A 19,927-nucleotide genomic window follows, 5' to 3' on the forward strand; every position below is an offset into this window, starting at 1 on the left:
ATCACGAAGACTATAAGGAACAAAAGTTTCAGCAATTTTCAAGTTGTTGATGATGACCTTTATCTTTCTAAAACGTGGAAAAACAAATTAATATATTCAAAGTTACATGGAAAATTTTAAAGAGATATCATTATTAATTCTTATGTTTTGTGTTTATGTTTATAATATTTTTGAAATGTGTGTAAAATAGAGGTTGGAGATAATACCAGTAGAAAATCTATAGAATGAATCATGAAAGGAACGTAAAAATACCGAATGGGTGGCTTTGAAAAGATGTCACGACATTCAATTGCGTTTACAACAAATGATGTCATCACACTATGAAAAGAATATTAAGTGTCTTTCGACTCGTAGACAGAGTTCGATGTTCAAAGTTGTTGAAGATGGTTTCCATTCGCTCGTCGGATGATTAAGTGCTAACCGAGATGTTCAGAAAGACTGGTCGACGAAAAATTTGGCTAAAATTAAAAGCATTAGGTACCGCGCCATACGGACTACCCATACTTAAATGTCGATCATACATTCCCTCCTCGCCAGCTACAACAGTTAAACCATTAAATTGAATCAAACAATTCTGAATGATGGACGAATATTACACATTAAGAACTCAAGAAATATTGTATATTTAACAAGTGATCGAAGAATTCAAACAAACGTTGTCTTCGTTTGTTTAAAAAGCCACGCTTATAAAACATATCCGATAGGGCTATACACTTATCGTGGTGTTGTTCTTAGACAAGTAATCGGTAACCAGTACTGAACGATATTAAAAAATATTATAAAAGATCTGTTAACGATCGTAAGGTTTCGATGATCGACCAGTCTTCCGGAATTTTAATCAATAGCGGCCTTTGCGTCTCTTTTTAACTGCGGAAACGGGTATCGACAGTACACGGCAAGGTTCTATCGTATAGTAGATTGTAGATTTATAAGTATGCTTTCTATTACGAGAGAAGCTGGTTGAAGTTTCGTTTTGTTTCGTCGAGAGTCTCGCTCAGTTGAGCCCGATTACAGCTGACTTTCAGGCTGGAACGCTTTACGTGTGATTGTAGAATCGTTTCCTGTTTAGTCCATTCTCTTAAACCTACAACGGAAAATTTCACATTAGATAATCAGTAGCATGATGACAATTACGTTGATGATAATGCTCGGCTAAATGATTTTCGAGAAACGAAACGGAATGGAACAAAAGTACGTTAATTACATTATTTCGACGTCGTTCTACATATTAGTAAATCTCTGTATACTAAGAAGATTAATATATTTTCTATAGCAGTGATAGTTCTTTAATAAATAATACGAATAATAATTGTACGTGAAAACACAGAAGAACGAAATTGTTTCGCACGAATTTTGAAAATTCCTGGAATGTGTATACGGTAGCATTTATAGCAGAAAATGCTATTTTTACCAATGGAAACAATGATTGTCTCTATCCGGGTCATGGACTTTTTCAAAATCGCATGAGAGATTCATGCGAAGGAATTTCATCTTACATCTTTCATCGATCATTACAGTTGATCATTTTTGATGGAACATCCTATACATTATGTAGAATAGCAGTACAGATTCAAATAGAAAATGCACTGCTATTCATATCGATAATGATTTTATTACTGTGTGTTTTAGAAGAATGTAGTACTGCTATTGTATAGTGCTTATGTAAATTATGCCTTATTAATAAAGAGATAGATGTTAACAGTTGTTATTCTCAGCCATTCTCCATTATGCGTTATATAATTAACTCATAAATAATTTCCGAATACATCATCATATTTTTGCTGCCTCCTCTTATAATAGTATTTCTAATTTTAGCTGTTAATTATAATAAAGTTCCATTCATGTCAATGTCTCAGGAAATAGAAAACTCTAGAAAATATGTCTGATGCCAGATATTAGCAATAAAATTTCAAATGAAATTATGACGTAAACGAAATTTTGGGCATATAGATGATGTTACATCATAAGGTATTGTATCGCTTTTATGTTACTTTTAGCCTGAAACGGAAGTTATATTTGATAGATACCTGATTGATTACACATTAGTTTATAAATAAATATAAATATATATATATAGTACATATGTACTTAAAAATATAGAACAATTTCAAACTTCAGTTCTGTTCTGTCGAACGAGCGCTAGATGTTTTCTAAGTACCTTAATAGATGACTCTGAGTACTCTGTTTTATCTGACTCAGTACAGTCGATAATAGCAGATTCAATTTGTAAAATCGGATTAATGAAATCTTCAATAGTTCGCGAAAACATACATATAAGCATAGATAAATGTAGAAAAAAATAGAATAAATAAATACCTAGTACTAAACTGATTTATTTATTATGCAAATCTTCTTCTAAAAATTTTTACATGTTACTCTAGTGACATGTTTAGTGACAAATTTTGCAAAAAAACATGATGCAAAATCTTTATATACATATATATTGAAATGAAATTATATTCTTTGAAGAAGTAATCACAAGAGTGTACAGAATCATTGATCCTTGTTGAGGTTAGGAGATTAAAGTCTAATCGGAATCGAATCTGACTGATACAATGTTGTTGATAGACAATGAAGCTGTAGAATAGCATTAAGTCTGGATGGGTCACGCAACGAAGGAATTATCAGTTAGCGGTCTTGCTTTTGCGAGCTACCGGGAATGCGATTCCAAAGGGATGTATGTATGTAATGTATGTATACCATGCGCAGCTGTTACTTTAGGGCAAGAGGGGTTAGGAAAGCAGGGACTTCAGGGACGTATACAGTTTCTTGCAGTCCCTCCAAAAAGAATTACAAGAACACAAAAGGATTTCCTACAAATCCTTATTCTCATATAAATATTCAAATTAAATTAGATCTAAGAAATATGCAAAGTTTAAGAAAAACATAGCAGGAAATGGTGATTTTACAATTTTTTTTTAGATTCCATTTTTTTATTTATCTTGATGAAAATATGAATTTATATAAATATCCTACTTATAAATAAAATCGTACCTTTTATAAACTTTAAGGTCTAGCAAGCCCTTGTCATCAAAAGTACTGAAGAATAGAATTCTATACAACTCTCATCTAAATGTCATCTAAATGTTTACATATATTATTATCTACAATAAAAAATACATAATGGATTTACACGATATTCGTTTACTTACATCTAGTCTATATTTACTTCATTTATTACCAAATCTCTGCACATCAATCTCTGCTTCGCGAAACACGTAATGAAAACAATTGTTTAAACTTGCGAATGATTCAATTTGAAAAAGGAGATGCCAATAGCCAATCACAAATTACTACGTAAATCCACATGAACCGTTTCTTGGCAGAAGTCTGTTATTCCCATATCTGACCGTTCTTGATTTCGAGAATCGAAATCACGCGCGATCCACCAATTACATACTGCGTTATAAATCAGCCAACCTCATCACGAAATCTCATTCGACATCCCCATAAATTTCCGATTTAACCTTTAACAAATATTTGTAACACATTCCATTTTCTCGTGATTCCTTTATTAAACACTAGAAAATGACAGAAAAATTAAAGAACCCGTGGCACCCAGAAGAAATTCGTCCCTGACAAGGTTCTATGACTGGCGGTGGGGGTAAAGAGGGGCTGGCTTGTACCGGCGGCGCCTGCAGTGACCGGCTGGTGTTTGTGAGCACCCGGGTGTCAAAAACGTGGATACGGAGACTCGTAAGATTCTAAGTGTTACTTTTTCTATAAAAAAAAAGTCTCAACGTTTCAATATCAGTGATTCGCCTGTTTTTCGGTATTATAAAGAATTATCGTGTTTATTTCGATTTCAGTCGGTGGCACGCGTTTGTATCTCGATCCTTGACTTTGCTCTTCTCCTGGGCCGTCTGCCTCTAGCAAGATCAGGGGACAGATCGGTGTCGTAGTGTGACAGCGATCGACTGGCTACGATACTGCTACACGAGCAACCCTTGCGCTCTTTTTTTCCAAGGCTCACGCGGTTTTCCATGTCAACGACACGCGCGCTCCTGCCAAGGCCAGCGTGCTACGCCCCGCACAGAGTAGGCTCCGTCGTCTTCGTCGTCATCGTCGTCGCCGCTGCTGCTGCCGCCGTCAATCGACAGCTCCACGTAGTTCTGTCCGTCCTCGACGGCCTGCTGCTGTCTGCTGCGCCGCGTCAGTGGTTAGACTTCTTTAGTTCATCGTCGTGGTCGCCGTCCCGGTGGTGGTTAGCTTGGAAAAAGGCCGGCGAACTAGCGAGTTTCTGTACGCTTATCACCAGGGTGAAGAAAAGGAGACACTGCAGCGTCGCTCACGCCAGCCTGAGATGAGCGACCATGGCTGCATACACTTGAATAATTTCAAAGCAGCCAAGGGTATCCAGCCATACAAAGTGATACACTCCTATTTTGTGACCAGCACGTCGACCGAGGCACGCGTAAGAAAGGTGCGACTATCTTTTTCTTACGTGATTCGTGGTCAAGGTTCTGTCTTTGTTTTCCTTACTCTCTTTCTGTCTTTCGTTTTCACCTATGCTTTCTATGTTTTGTAACGTTTTTCATCTGTTTCTCATTTTCCATCATTAATCTATAGTTCAGCGTTAATCTATAGTTTGTTTATTTGATACGTGATCAAAAAATGACGTGGAAAATGAGAAATTAGTGGGACCTTTGCGATGTTGCGAAGAGCGACAGCATTCTCTTTCTTTGTCGCTTGCAATGCCACTCGCGATCTTAAGTCACGGACTATACAAATTCTAAACAGAGTGACAACCCAATGTGCAAATCCGTGCATATTGTTTTTATTGAATTTCGAAAACGATGTTTCTATTTTCAAGCATTTGCAGATATGGGATGTCTGTTCACCAATTTGATATTTTATTATAACTTTTGTTTGAAAATTATTCTTGAGCTTCTATTTTGAGTATATCATTTTTTATTTGTTTCTTGTTAATCAACTTATCAAGTATATAATAATAATTATTTGAAAATTCCTTTCTTCTTTCCTTTCTTTCTCTTCCCTTTAAATAGTTTTTTATTATCATTTTTTATAAGATAGTTTTGTATTCCAAAGCGAAATAGTTTGTTTGGAAAATGACTGTCAATATAAAATAATTTTTGGAAAAATAGTGTATTAGAAAAACTAAATGAAATTGTATAAGTTTGTGTAAACGAAGATAGAAAACGTAGTATTTGTATTATGTTACTCTCATGGACGGTTTCTGTGAAGATGGATTTAAAAATGGCCGCCGTATAGAATTACTCTGTCGGTATAAAGCTCTAGCACATTTGCTACTCACGTAAAGTAACGGTACATAGATTTATGATTGTACTGGTACCGTAGGGTCAATGAATATTTGCATCGGTTTGTAGCCAGATGTAATCATAATGATGTTTTATTAAATAAACTTTAGCATCCTATCTGATATTTCTTTCCTGGAACAATACTTTATCTAATCTGCTATAAGAAGCTTGAGTAATATATTTTTCATCTTTCTTGTCTGATACAGTAAATAAATGATTTCTATATTTTTAGGCTGTTAGTTGTTTATGTCACACATGTAAGACATATAAAGATCGCCTACATTCTTGTCTTCATTGTATATTCTTTGGCTGCTATGTAAAAGGTCATATACAAGAACATGCAAAGACGAAAAAGCATTTTTTAGGTAATTATACATATATTGTATAGATAATTGTATATATAATAGGGTAATCTGTTCAACAAATATTTTTATTATATATTTTACTTTATGTTGCAGCTGTTGATCTTTGTTATGGAAATATCTTGTGCTTCCAATGTGGGGATTATGTATATGATAGGGAGCTATTAGCGGTTGCTAAAGCACAATGGAGTGAATCTGCAAAGTCACTGAGTTTTGGAGAATTTTATAGATCATGGGAACCAACACAGATAGAGGCAGAATTATTGAGAAAACATCCACGCAGAAGGCGCGTGGTCGAAAATTCTACCATAGGTAAGATGTGCAAATATACATCAAATGTAACGTATATTAATTAATACTGTACGTTTGTAGGTTTAAGAGGACTTATAAATCTTGGAAGTACATGTTTCATGAACTGCATAGTACAAGCTCTCATACACACACCACTATTGAGAGATTACTTTCTTGCTGACCGACATCACTGTCCACAGCCAACACGTTGCCTGGTCTGTGAAGTATCCCATCTTTTTCAGGAATTTTACTCGGGTAGCAAAGCACCGCTGACGCTTCATAAGCTTCTCCATTTGATCTGGACACATGCTAGACATTTAGCAGGTTATGAACAGCAGGATGCCCATGAATTCTTTATAGCCACGCTCGATGTTCTACATAGGCATTGTGAAGCAGCACCCATCTTAGTAAAAGATAATCCACATCACTGTAACTGTATCATTGATCAAATCTTTACTGGTGGACTTCAGAGTGATGTGGTTTGTCAGGCGTGCAAGTACGATCGAAATGCACAGTACAATTTTAATGTCTTGCATTGTGTAAGAATCTGTATTGATGTAATAATTTTTTAGTGGAGTGTCTACTACGATAGATCCATTCTGGGATATATCTTTGGATTTGGGTCCAGCGGCTAGCGCATCAGGTTCCGATAGTTCTGGTCCTCCTACCTCGTTATTAGATTGTTTGGAAAGGTTCACGCGGGCCGAACACTTGGGATCTAGCGCAAAAATAAAGTGTAGCAATTGTCAGACGTATCAAGAGAGTACCAAGCAATTGACTATGAAACAACTCCCTATCGTGGCTAGCTTTCATTTAAAAAGATTCGAGCACTCTAGTATACAGGACAAGAAGATCTGTACGTTCATCTCGTTTCCAGAACAATTAGATATGACTCCATTCATGTCGCATAGACGGAACGGCAACAATAACAGTGCAATGATAGATGGACTGCCAAAGAATGGGGAAGATATGGCGTTCAGCGACAATAGATATTCTCTATTCGCGGTAATAAATCATGAAGGATCTTTGGAGACTGGACATTACACTGCCTTCATACGGCAGCAGAGAGATCAATGGTTTAAATGTGATGATCATTTGATCACAAGAGCAAGGTTAAAAGACGTCTTGACTAGCGAAGGGTGAGTTCATGGCATTGGTTACTGGTTACAGTGCCATCAGTATCATTACCAAGGATCCAGTGAAAAAAGCTTTCCTTTTCAGGTATCTCCTTTTTTATCATAAACAAATTTTGGAGTATGGTCGAAACACCAAGGTGTAAAACTTTAGATTATATAATTAATTTATTTATCACGATGAATTACGAAAAATAGATTTAAGTTTTCTTTAGCATTTTAAAAAAGGGAACTTTATGAGCAGCTTATTCCCTTCTGGAAACTGCTTCATGAGTCCGACTCACGCGAACTCGCTTGTCGGTCGAGTGTGCATAATCTATGCAACAGGAAATAAGAATAGTGAAACAAAGGCCTCAAAAATGGAATTTCGAACTTTCGTTTGAAGTGATGCCGTTAGGAAGTGGTTATGAATGGAGATACTTTCAATGAAATTAGAGAAGAGAATTTTGATGAATGATTATATTATTATGTTTTGGTTGCATGATTGAAAAATCAAGAATAAACTAGAAACTAATGACTGTTAAAGAAATAGTCAAGATCGGCGGGATGTCGCTCTGTTAGCATAGATATTTGTTATGTTAATCTTTAATTATCAACTTTCGAAATGCGAAAAATGTAAAAGAATTGTGTTCGTTCTATTATGCTCTATTTTCTCTTTCCACCGTTGTCTTAGTTGTGTTTGACGAAATCTAGGCTAGCGCACACGGTGATCGATTTCTCTATTCGTGTCCTAAAGTAATATAAGTGTAATTTTAAGATTAGCTCAATTTTTTTAAACAACCGATCGCATTTTTGTATATCGCTGACTGTTATTATATTCCTGTCCTGACACTTGTATACATGAGACACCAAGGATGGGTCACACGATTCGAGAGTATTCTAATTAATAAGTTTGATCTTTAGTGAAGATTAAATTAAGAAGCCACCATTTTATTCACATGATTCCTCGTGTAAGTCATCCCTTGGTGATTCAATTTTGTACAAACGAAATAACATATAGCAAGAAAGAGGGATAATAATATTATCCATATACAAGCGAATTATTTCGCACGACTGTGTATAATAAAACAAAAATCACTACTTGACAAATTTCTTTCTGGTTGGCCGTTTTTCTTTTTTTTAAGAACAAAAGATAGACTAATTTAGAACTTAATGAATTTCGAGCGAAAGAAAGAAACTGTTAAAAAGAATCGTGCATAGAGCTTTCAATAATATTATGTTAATTTCCTGTACGACAGATCCTGCAAAAAGTGCCAAGTGTTCATTGCACTTGTAGTTCATAATTGCGTGCTTATAGTTGTAGTAGTTCCCTATTTTGTGATGGATTTCTATTATTGTGTTCATTAATGAAATGTTTGATAATATTTCCACAAACACACGTAAATTAGAATAACTATTGATGACAATGTCCGAACAGCATCCGTGGGATGAGATCGTAGACATATGCATATTGTATTGTGTCGATCTAATAACGATGTTTTACTCAAGAACAATTTACCTATATGTATGTACGTAACAAGAATATACGATATTCTGTTGAATTATTAAGTCCGCAAAAGAGGTTTCAATGTGTAATTAAGTACGAAAACAACAAAATGCTTAACTTTATTTAATAAACTACGAGGGGAATGTATGAAGAAAAATGTCGTAAAATTACATCATTGTATGCGTCGTAATAACTGCACTTGGGCGTCAACTCTCATGATGTATCATGACCAATACTACTATACGTTTGGAAGTTCATATTGCGCGTGCAGTTCTAACATTTTGTATAAGGCTGAATTAAATGTATACAGAAATAAAGATATATTTCGTCGAAAACTTTTCTTTTTTATTCATTCCAACTTTTTCTAATTTTTTATACACTGCTGCGTGTTTCAATTAAAAGTTAAACATTGCTATCAATTGTATCAAATACTAAACACAGAGATAACAGATAAGTTTATCACACATGATACAATCTTATTATGATTTCGAAGCAATCTATATATAATATGACTATAGTAAAATCTATTTTCTGCTATATTGAATTATAATTACGTATTAGACTACTAAACAAGATTTTCGGGTAAATTGTTATCTATATCGTTCGAGATAATCAAAGTTCAAACTGAAATCCTGACCCGCGCATAGTAGATTAAAGAAATACGTAATACATATCGAAACAATAAGAGTATTGGATGGATGATTGAAAGAATAAAAAAATATTTCTTAAAATCTGTTTAAGTCAAAATGTTAATTAGAATTTAATATCATATTCTCTTCAATTAACGTTGTAGTAATGGAGGAAAGATGGACGCCTTGACGTTCGGCTCTCACAGGTAAACGGCCGATCGGTTCGCATAAATATTCAAAAAACTTTCAATTAAGTAAGTGTCGCATCACAGAATTTTATTCTTTCTTTTGTAGGCTAGTTCACTTAGATCTCAAGGGTGCTCCGCCGCGAGTCTGTTATTTCGAAAAGGTCTGTTACCCGAATAAACAAATCGTATTGTTTACACTCTGTATTTCTTCTCTGTTAAAAGTGTCATTTAAAAACAATTATAATGGTGTTCCACTTTTTTCCACAGCTTTCCAAATGTTATTGGCATTTGGTTTTTCCATATGATCGATGCTTTTTTCATATATGATAAACATCTGCATTCTAAATGAGTTCGTATGCGTAACACGGCACAGTTTTCATATATGCATACCGTCATATATATATATACGTAGTTATCACTCTATATAATATCTTATCGGCATATCGTTTGGATATTTTGATTTTTGGTAAAACAATCAGTAATAGCCTAATTATTAAAAATTCGTAATTAATATTGCAGTTATTCCCATTATTAAGGACATGGGGTGCCACTGGACTTTTATTGGAATGGGAAGACACATTTCCATACAATCGGGAGCTTTCTCATATAGGAAGCAATGGATTAAGCAGTTTAATCAGTGGATATACAGTTCAAGAGGCCAGACATATCCTACAAATTGCAGGAGACTGTGGTTTAGCAGTTGTTCCATTAGTACAAACATTTGGTCATATGGAGGTATCTAAAATTAGACTGAAATTGTAAGATTTATAAATATTTGAAAATTAATATTAAAATGATTGCAGTTTGTTTTGAAACATGATGAATGGAGGTCCTTGAGAGAAGTGGAGCACTTTCCAAGCTCAATTTGTCCATCTAATCCAAGAACATTGTCTTTGGTAAAGACTTTGATTCGTCAAATAGTTAGTTTTCATCCAGACATACAGTATTTGCACATAGGTGCAGATGAAGTTTGGCATTTAGGTCTTTGCTCAGTTTGTATAAAACGTGCTGCATCTAGCAAATATGGAAAACCATCTCTGTACCTGGAACATATTTTGGCTATTGCACAATATGTACAAGAAACATATCCCTACTTAAAGATTATCATATGGGATGATATGTTAAGAACGATAGATTTACAGGTTTTGAACGGTATCTTGATAATTTATTCATATTATTTCGTGCCACGTATTATTTCATAAAAGCATTTCCTACAAATTTCAGATCATTACATCGGGAAGTATGTGGAACCTATGATCTGGCACTATAATCCCAGAGATAATTTTGCTCTACCTCATGGTAAGGCTTCTATTATTTAATTTTACCATATTTTGTTATTGTAAGACTGCATAAGTAATATTTATTAGAACTGTGGGATAAGTATACTGCAGTTTTTCCCCATATTTGGGCGGCTACTGCATTTAAAGGTGCTACTGGATCTTCCCAACATGTACCAATTATAAGACACCATATAAGTAATCATGAAAAATGGTTAGAAGAATTAGGTATACATGTGAATAAGGTTCATGAATTTCGAGGAACGGTATTCACTGGGTGGTCAAGGTAATTCTTTTTTTCAAATTCACGATTAAATGAATTTTATCGACTTTCGATTTTAGGTATGATCATTATGCAACATTATGTGAATTATTGCCTACTGCAATACCATCATTAGCATTATGCTTGAAAGTCTGGCTCCATGGTTATTCTGAACAAATTCACAATCAAGTGGCTAAGAATTTAGGATATATAGATCATCCTTTGCACATAACACCACAACCAAGACCTGCTCCAATACCTAACAATTTACTTTTCCCTGGATGGCAAGTTGCAGTAGGAGTAGAATGGTTTTTAAATTTTCGAACTAAATTTCATAATATTATTTCCAGTGAGCAGTAAGTATAAGTTGAGTTGTAAGAAATGCTATTATGATATTTCATTTCTCATATTCCACAGTACTTAGTGTCGTATATTAAATTTGTAGAATATCCACATGGATGAATCCGTGGCAAGTCGCAAATAATTACACAAACCCTATGCAGTTAGAAAATCTAGTGCCCGCTTTTACAGAGTAAGTTAATTTATTTTCAGAGTAATTTGAACAAAAATGATATAAAATCGAAAATATTTTTTACAGACTACTATTAGAATTATCTTCTTTAGAAGGATATTTAAGATTTCAGATGGAAAGCATTTTCTTTCCATCAATGATCGATGAATGGATAGGTACAAATATTCAGCCCATTAAAGGGAAGCTTATGGAATTAAAACAAACCACGGAGAATCAAATCAAGATAAATAGTCGAGTTTAGTATTTTAAATAAGTATTTGCAGATTTCTGCTTTAGATCTCAATGACCAACTTCAATACAGGAGACGAATACGGAACGATAGGCTGATGAAAAGTACGAAACTATTTAGTAAATTGTAAAATTTTATCTTGTAAGTAGGTGTAGCGAAGTAAAAGTAGATATTAAAAAGTGATACTCCGTGCGATATGCATCGGATATAATTTTATAAGAGAAGGAATGATTATTTTAATACTTGGCTTAAGGACGAATGAACTTGTGACAATGATTGTCACTGAGCTTTGTCATTTTGTGAGCTGTTCTGTGATACTTGGCTATGAAAGGATTATTGTAATGTAATTAAGCTCAATGACCATATTTATGGCTATTGTGCTTATCACATATGCTTCTAACTAGCTGCGTTTCTTATTATATCCATAGTATGTGCAAATATTTTTTGTACTCGATTTAGAGATATCTCTTTGAAAATTTTTCAAAACTTATATTGATCAGCTATAAAAAAATTGTATGCAATACCTAATATATCTCATAGATTCTTTTTTATTACTAAACTTTTAAACTAGTCTGATAGTTCGGAACATACTCATCACTCTAATACACTATTTAATAAATATAGTGACAGATTGAACTTAGATAAATTATAAATAAAAATAATAATAACTAATAATGGATGTGAATAAATACTTATCTGTGTGTACGTAATAATCACGTAACATGTGATCTTGTTTTGTACGACTCAAATTACTTTTAAAATAATCTCAATTATGAAAAAGAAAAAAAATATTTTGCGTTCATTTTTCACCTTTTTGTACGATCCATGGCCACTGCGGATCTGTATCCGTAATCTAGTTAAAAAACAAAAGCGGCGTTTAGTTAAAAGGCAAAGACTTGTCAAAAAATGTCTTGCTCTAATTTTTATGAAATATTACCTTTGGCCAAGCAAGTAAAATAGTGGCAGATATAAAAGAACATGCCAAAAATTAGAGAGTATAATGAGGAAGAAGCTATGAAATTGGACGAATGTTTCAAAGAAACCCTAGCACGTGTTAGACCTTTTGTTTTAGCATTAACAACTGCTGAAAGTGCGAAATTATGCAAAGTTTGGCTTAATAAATTAAATGCTGTTACTTCGCAACGTCGTTTAAGAAACGAATATCTCACGGAATTATTCAGGCAATTAAAGACAGGACATGTTGGAGGAGTTTTCAGTAGACCTCCACCTAATGGATTTCTTCTACCATTACCTAAGTCGTATCATATGGTACCTATATTACGATTTATAAAATTTATTGTAATTAAAGAATAATTAACATGTAATACAGGTCTGTATTAGCTCATCTGTAAGTAACTTATCAGACTATACCATGAGATCTCACCATAGTTATTTAAAGCCACATGCAAAATGTACTCAACACCAGCGAAGTAAAGCGTCATTAAAACACCGTATGATGGACGTCACGAGAGTGAATCAATGTTTGCGTGCTATGAATCATGATCAAAGTACAGTAAAACAAAAAATCGATTAAAAACCTATGAGCGGCGTATTGATACACTGAGAACCATTATTGCAGAATTACAGGCTCAAAATGAATATCTAAGGAATCAATTGTTAAAATACCCAGAAAATCGCAACAGAAACGTGAATGATTACTTATCTTCAAGTATTAGTCAATTAACTACTGATGTCACTACTTTAAAAGCTAAGTTAGTATGCCATTAAATGTAATTTTGATGAAGCAATAAGTCTTAAATGTTTATAAATTGTTAAAGGCTGAAAGAGATGGAACAATTGAAAAATTCTATGGATGAAAGTTACAAACAGGCTGTTCAAGAATATCATTTCATAGTAGTGAAACAACTTACTGATTTAAAACAACAGTTGGAGGAGTCTCGATTGAGAAATGAGGCTCTGGACCATACTGTAGCTGTAATAGCTAAAAAGTTGGAACAAATCAACTATGGTAAGGTAAGAAGTAGAACCTTTATTTGTAAAATGAGAACTGTAAGATATATTTTAAAGGATGAGCAAAGTAAAGCAGTGGAACAACAATGGTTAGATAAAATAAAGATGATATGTGAACGATTTGATTCATTTACAAAAGAGAAGAATAAGGAATTACAACTAAAACAGGATTTACTTGAAAAAAGAGATATAGAATCATCAAAGAAGGATGCAGGAAGAAAGGAAGAAATTGAATTACTGACTAATAAAATACAAAATTTAGAAATGAAATTAGAAATGAAGTTTAGAGATGTATTTCTTTGTAAATCATAGAATATTTCAATACGTTTATACTTAAATATATTATTGACTAGCATTGTATTCCTCTCAGGAAGATAAATCACAGAAAATGATAGTTGAGCAATATACAATGATGAAAGGAGAATTAAATAAAATGAGAATAGAAATGGATCATGAAACTCAGAAACAAAATCAAAATTTAATGTCTGAAGTTTCTACTTTGAAGAAGGCTGTTGTAAAACTAGAAAAATCGAAGGAGAGACTCGAGTACGATTATGAAAAGAAACTGTCACATATCATCAAGGTAAATTAATTAAGATATTATATTACTAGGAATTAGTTCTACTTCATGTATTATATCATAGAATAAAGATATGGAAATAAAAGCCTTGCATTTACAACTGCAAAAACAAAAAAATGAATTGTACACATCTCTGAGTATAAAGAAGCAAAATGAAGTGGATAATATAGTTTCTATATTAGAGGAGCGATATAAAACGCTTTTGGCAGAAACAGAAGCAATGTCGGAATCTAAAATTCAGGAGTATCTCATGGTACTGAGCGCCGTAAATTTTATTTAAAAGTAATCTAAAAATATACGCAATAAGATAATAATAATGGTTATTACAAATTTTAGAGAATAGCTATTCTTGAAGATCAAGTACTTAATATGAAGAAATTTGAGTCGAGCTTATAGGGTAGTGATTTCGTAATAGTTTATAGGAGAATATAATTATATAATTGTATATTATATATATGTTTGTTCTTAATAAAGGGTACAAGAAGCGATGTGTACTTTTTTAAATGTTCCCGGTACTTCTATCAATTCCTAACAGATGGTAGTAAGTGCTTAAATTGATAACATAAGAGATGGCGTTAGGCTTTCATATTGCTATGGCAACACTTTGTAAACTAGTTCCGAGTTGTCAAATGTGACAGGTGACAGTAAACTTCATGTTAATCAACATTTTTATCAAGCTATTATTTAACATTTATAAGTCTCTCTTTCAAAGTTCTCAGTAACATGAATAAAATATTTTTTACAAAAATAAGCATTAGGAAGAATTAATGAATTTAGAAACAGCTATGTCAGTTTAGGTATTACTTATGACATCAATACTGATAGTAAGAATAAAATAATGTCGCTCTACTTCGATACGCGCGTACAAAATCCGGAAACAGCTTCTATCAGTACTCACGCAATTTGGCATACAAATTATCCACTACTGGCTGTCGCAGCGTATTCTCAGGATAAGGGTGGTTTCGTGACAATTTATGACGATCAGGGAGAACCTACTCAGGATGTAGAATCACCTAGACATTCAGTAGCTCAAGTGACTGGTCTTGGATGGCATCCAGAAAAGCGATGGCTTGCAGCAGGATGGGAAAGCGGAGAATTACGGGTTAGTAATCATTTAAATTTAATAAAAATGCTCCAGAATGATGGAAGTGAAAATATATTACTATAAATTATCATTTAGATATGGCCAGGTGATACTGGTAGCACAGAATTTAATTTGGTAGTCACACCACATCGTGATCCTATTACAATTCTGCAATGGAGTCAACATGGGGGAAGATTGGTGTCAGCAGATTCAGCTGGATCTATAGTTGGATGGAAAATTGACTCAAGAGGTCAATTGTTAATGATGTTTCACCATGAACTGAAAGATTCTTTTGCACAAATAGTATTCAAAACTATTCCACCAAAATCAATGATAGATATAAGGTGGATATAAAACTAATATATCTTGCATTTCTATTTACAAAATTAATTATAGAATTTACACTGCTTTCAGTGGTCTAGCAAAAGCTGCAGTTGCAGGAGATGAAAGAGCATTAGATATGTTCAGCTCTTGGCGTCCTAGGACAGCTGCACCCACAACAGTTATAACGCAAAAAGAAAACCATGCCTTTTATATTGGAACCACTAGTGGTTTGATATACTTTGTTGATAACCAAGGACAGTGCACAGAAATCCTGAATACAAATGGTGCTGCATTACAGTTCCTATTGCACCATCCAACTAGAGATTCTCTAGTTGTTATGACAGAAGGTTTAAATATAGCACATTTTCAGACAGATCCTATTACTGGCCGACTGACCGAATTAACAAAAGTAACTACACTTTTTCTTATTTATTATTTTGCTATAATCTAATATGTAAACTTCATGAAACTGTTCTTTGTTGAGGTGAGACTTAGCAGTAGATACGACATATTGAGAACTGGTCCAGCAATGTGTTGGGCTGGAGCAAATACTTTAGCGATTCTTACAGGAGAATTGGGTGTTCGTTGTTGGGATCTTCACACTAGTGATAGTTACGTATTATCTCCGCCAGATTCATCCACTGGGAACATGGCTACACCACAGGAAATGTGCACAAGCATAGCTTTTTGTAAAAATAACGGTAACATAAACATTTTTCTTACAATGTAACTTATATAGGAATACATTATTCAATTGTTAACTTCAATATTGTACAGGTACTTTGGCTGCTGGAACAAACTTGGGAACGATTTATTTATGGAGACGTAAAATTGAAACGGACTGCGATGAAAACGGTTGGCCCAATGTTCCAGAATCTTGTAGCATACATGGAACAGTAAAACAGCTTACATGGGGTGCTTTTTTCTTAAGGAGTCCACTTCTTGCCGTAAATTGTATTACTAACGTTTTTATATTATATCAACAACCAATGTGCGCTACATATAACGATGGTGTTTGTGCTAGTCAACTCAGTCCCTGTCAAATATTAATAGAATTTGATGAGCAGAATTACACTTTGAAAACTGATATTCAAGTGCAACTTGTTGCTGTTAATAAAGAATACATCGCTGTATCTTCTGGTAGACTGGTTGTGGTCTATAAAATTCACAATGATTCATCTTTGTATACTACCGCAATCGCCAATTTCAGCTGTGACACTGAGAAATTATTGATTTACGATCATACTTTGATCGTTTTAACTCCTGTAGTCATACAATTACGGTCAATGGAGGGTAATGTCATTCAAACGTTACCCACGTTATCAGAAGAGGGCGAACCAATTACTATGGATCTCACTGGACAATATTTAACAGTCGCATCTTTAAATGGTATCTTAAAAATTTGGGATTTAAGTAAACGAGAAGCTAAGCTGCATACCAGAGCAATGGCAACTTACGAAGCGATCAGTGATTTTGCTGAGATCATCGAGGCACGGTGCAATGCTGATTGCCGTTGCGTGTCTATCACTGTTGCAATGGCTAACTTGATGCCCAGTTCTATTTTGTACGTCTGGGATATAGAAAGTGATCAGATACATGAGTTTGACTTTGCCGAGTCTAACGATATAGATGAAGACGATAGTGCTTTATCTGTAAAATGTAGAGGAAGACTGGTTACTGCTCATTGTTGGGACGTAGAAGATCCTAGATTATTAGTATGTCGAGCTCAAAAATTGGAGACACGTGACTCCAAGTACTCCCCAAAACAAGACAATGAAGACGATTACGACGTTTCAAAGGCTACTGTGGTTTTGGTATCAATGTTTGCTACATCGGATCATGGAATTGTCGTTCAAGATATTAAACCAATTAAAGATGAAAATTGTAGAGTTCTAGGTGTTCATTCTCCACATATTATTATTTTAAATTCTGAGAAAACAGCAGAGAAGACCAGTAAAGTAACGAAATTGCTCATGAGAGATTTTGAGGAACTAGGTTTATGTGATCCTGTTACAAAGAAAGCTGTATTAGATTTCAGTTTTCATATCAGCGTTGCTAATATGGAGGAGGCTTTCAAGTCGATTAAATCCATTAAAAATGAAGGTATTTGGAAAAGTTTAGCAAGAATGTGCGTGAAAACGAAGCAATTGAACATGGCGCTTTTGTGCTTGGGTCACATGAAACAAGCCAGAGCAGCCAGGGCTCTTAGAGAAGCTATGCAAGATGATAGTTTAAACTTGGAAGCCAAAGTAGGTACATTAGCGGTGGAATTAGGATTATATAATGATGCTGAACGACTTTTTCGCGAAGCGAAAAGATTGGATCTACTAGGCAAGCTTTTCGAAGCGCGTAATAAATTTAAAGAAGCTATAGAGTTGGCAAAAAATGAGAATAAAATTTGCGAAAAAACTAGTTATTACAACTATGCAAAGGCTCTCGAACAAGAAGGTAAAATAGTGGAAGCTATAGAGATGTATACTAAAGCAGAATGCCACCGATTTGAAGTACCAAGGATGTTGCTTGTGAGACCCAGGGAACTATTAACATATCTTAATAATTCTGAGGACCCAGAAATAAAGAATTGGCATGCACAATATATAGAATCAACCGGAGACATGGAAGGAGCATTGAAATTGTATGAACAAGCTAAAAATACACTAGCAATGACCAGATTACTCTGTTATTTTGGTAGAGAAGACGAAGTTAGTGAATTGGTATCGCGAACTAATCATGCTGCCTCCGCGTATCACTTAGCTGCGCACTATGAATCAAAAAACAATGTGATTCAAGCTATTCATTTCTATACCATTGCTAAAGCCTATACAAATGCAATTCGACTGTGCAAGGAACACGATATGTTTGAAGAACTATGGCCCTTAGCTGTATTAGCTCCAAGGCACTCACAGATAGATGTTGCCAAGTACTATGAAGAAAACGATCAGTCGGATAAAGCAGTTTTGTTATATCACAAAGCTGGTTTATTGCACAAAGCGCTGGACATTGCTTTCAAGACGAAACAATATAGTGCTTTGCAATTGATTATTATGGATGTCAATGCAGATTCTGATCCTGCTTTGATAGAAAAATGCGCTGATTATTTCGTTCAAAATGATCAGATTGAAAAAGCAGTAGATCTACTTGCAACCGGAAGAAAATACTTAGAAGCTTTGGAATTGATACAAAAACATAATATTTTACTGAGTGAAGATTTAGCCGAGAAGATGACATTAGACAAAGTTGACAACGACGTAGATCATGAAAAAATACGAATCTCTATATTAGAAAGGATAGGTGAAATAGCTTTTGAGCAAGGGAACTATCATTTAGCAACCAAAAAGTTCACTCAAGCTGGTAATAAACTGAGAGCTATGAAGGCTTTGCTAAAATCTGGTGATACAGAAAAAATTTGTTTCTTTGCTCAAGTTTCTAGACAAAGAGAGATCTATATCATGGCTGGGAATTATTTGCAATCATTAGATTGGCAGAATCAACCAGAAGTATTGAAGAATATAATTAACTTTTATTCCAAGGGGAAAGCAATGGATCTATTGGCCAATTTCTATGTTGCTTGTGCGCAAGTAGAAATTGATGAATTCCAAAATTATGAAAAAGCTCTCGATGCTCTGAATCAAGCAAGTAGATGCTTAGCTAAAGTATCTACTCCAAGAGACCATGATATCCACAAAAGAGCAGTGGATTTGGTGAACAATAGAATAGCAACGGTTAAGCGTTACCTCGATATTAAGAAGTATATTTACTTTATATATACATAGTAGAGAAAATTAAGGAGCATATCAATGAAATATTAATTATTATTACAGGTTATTTGATAGAGGAGAAACTAGTCCAGCAATGCAACAGGTGCGTCAGTTACTTGAATCTCAAGGAGGAAATTTGGAACAATCAGTTCGCCGTGGTGACTTATTTGCAACTATTACTCAGCATTATATCAACATTGGTGATACTGATAAAGCACGCGCTAGTATAGAGGAATTGAAACGTTTAGTACCTGGAATTAATCTCACTTATTATTACAATATGGGTGTATTGGAAGCGCTTGGTTATAAGATGAAAATACAACGACAAGAAAGTTCTGATAAAGAGGATGATATTGAGGAACTGCTAGGAGAATAGTTAAATATAATGAACATGCAATGGAGTTAACGGAATCCGTCCAAAAGTGTGATCGTAGATGTTAAATACATGAAACAGTTGATTATTATAAAATATTTGTATTATATTATAATTGGAAAAATATAGTCTAGGTTTTATTTAAAATGTGATGTATAAACGTTCCATA

At 34.2% G+C, this 19,927-nt stretch overlaps 4 protein-coding genes and 1 long non-coding RNA gene across 7 annotated transcripts; 4 read left to right on the forward strand and 1 right to left on the reverse strand.

The window, feature by feature from the left end:
• Nucleotides 1–3,074: 3,074 nt before the first annotated feature.
• Nucleotides 3,075–3,320, reverse strand: LOC132913693 (uncharacterized). Its single transcript, XR_009659425.1, has 2 exons — nucleotides 3,182–3,320; nucleotides 3,075–3,104 (listed from the first exon to the last, which is right to left on the reverse strand). It is a non-coding gene; the product is annotated as an uncharacterized LOC132913693 (long non-coding RNA).
• A 64-nt stretch (nucleotides 3,321–3,384) lies between these two features.
• Nucleotides 3,385–8,886, forward strand: LOC132913678 (ubiquitin carboxyl-terminal hydrolase 22). 2 transcript variants are annotated; one of them, XM_060972180.1, is made up of 7 exons: nucleotides 3,385–3,680; nucleotides 3,810–4,423; nucleotides 5,512–5,644; nucleotides 5,738–5,953; nucleotides 6,014–6,428; nucleotides 6,505–7,071; nucleotides 7,154–8,886. In XM_060972180.1, exons 2-7 carry the CDS (start codon nucleotides 4,304–4,306, stop codon nucleotides 7,209–7,211), a joined length of 1,509 nt encoding a protein of 502 aa, XP_060828163.1. In that variant the 5' UTR covers nucleotides 3,385–3,680; nucleotides 3,810–4,303; the 3' UTR covers nucleotides 7,212–8,886. The 2 variants fall into 2 exon arrangements, with proteins under 2 accessions (XP_060828163.1, XP_060828164.1); XM_060972181.1 differs by having other exon boundaries at nucleotides 3,608–3,696.
• Nucleotides 8,887–9,027: 141 nt separating this feature from the next.
• On the forward strand, nucleotides 9,028–12,561 carry LOC132913680 (hexosaminidase D-like). Its single transcript, XM_060972182.1, has 9 exons — nucleotides 9,028–9,386; nucleotides 9,475–9,529; nucleotides 9,888–10,103; nucleotides 10,172–10,520; nucleotides 10,593–10,667; nucleotides 10,736–10,931; nucleotides 10,988–11,263; nucleotides 11,353–11,439; nucleotides 11,506–12,561. Exons 1-9 carry the CDS (start codon nucleotides 9,358–9,360, stop codon nucleotides 11,678–11,680), a joined length of 1,458 nt encoding a protein of 485 aa, XP_060828165.1. The 5' UTR covers nucleotides 9,028–9,357; the 3' UTR covers nucleotides 11,681–12,561.
• Nucleotides 12,562–12,978: 417 nt separating this feature from the next.
• On the forward strand, nucleotides 12,979–14,707 carry LOC132913685 (uncharacterized). Its single transcript, XM_060972192.1, has 4 exons — nucleotides 12,979–13,380; nucleotides 13,447–13,642; nucleotides 14,010–14,222; nucleotides 14,284–14,707. Exons 2-4 carry the CDS (start codon nucleotides 13,457–13,459, stop codon nucleotides 14,497–14,499), a joined length of 615 nt encoding a protein of 204 aa, XP_060828175.1. The 5' UTR covers nucleotides 12,979–13,380; nucleotides 13,447–13,456; the 3' UTR covers nucleotides 14,500–14,707.
• A 281-nt stretch (nucleotides 14,708–14,988) lies between these two features.
• LOC132913674 (intraflagellar transport protein 140 homolog) lies at nucleotides 14,989–19,905 on the forward strand. Of its 2 annotated transcripts, none has more exons than XM_060972173.1 (6): nucleotides 14,989–15,321; nucleotides 15,400–15,647; nucleotides 15,700–16,036; nucleotides 16,112–16,328; nucleotides 16,405–19,375; nucleotides 19,449–19,905. In XM_060972173.1, the coding sequence occupies exons 1-6, from the start codon at nucleotides 15,058–15,060 to the stop codon at nucleotides 19,759–19,761; spliced, it is 4,350 nt and encodes a 1,449-aa protein (XP_060828156.1). In that variant the 5' UTR covers nucleotides 14,989–15,057; the 3' UTR covers nucleotides 19,762–19,905. The 2 variants fall into 2 exon arrangements, with proteins under 2 accessions (XP_060828156.1, XP_060828157.1); XM_060972174.1 differs by having other exon boundaries at nucleotides 15,718–16,036.
• Nucleotides 19,906–19,927: the final 22 nt, after the last annotated feature.

Source organism: Bombus pascuorum, chromosome 13, assembly GCF_905332965.1.
Source record: "Bombus pascuorum chromosome 13, iyBomPasc1.1, whole genome shotgun sequence".
Taxonomy (NCBI): domain Eukaryota; kingdom Metazoa; phylum Arthropoda; class Insecta; order Hymenoptera; family Apidae; genus Bombus; species Bombus pascuorum.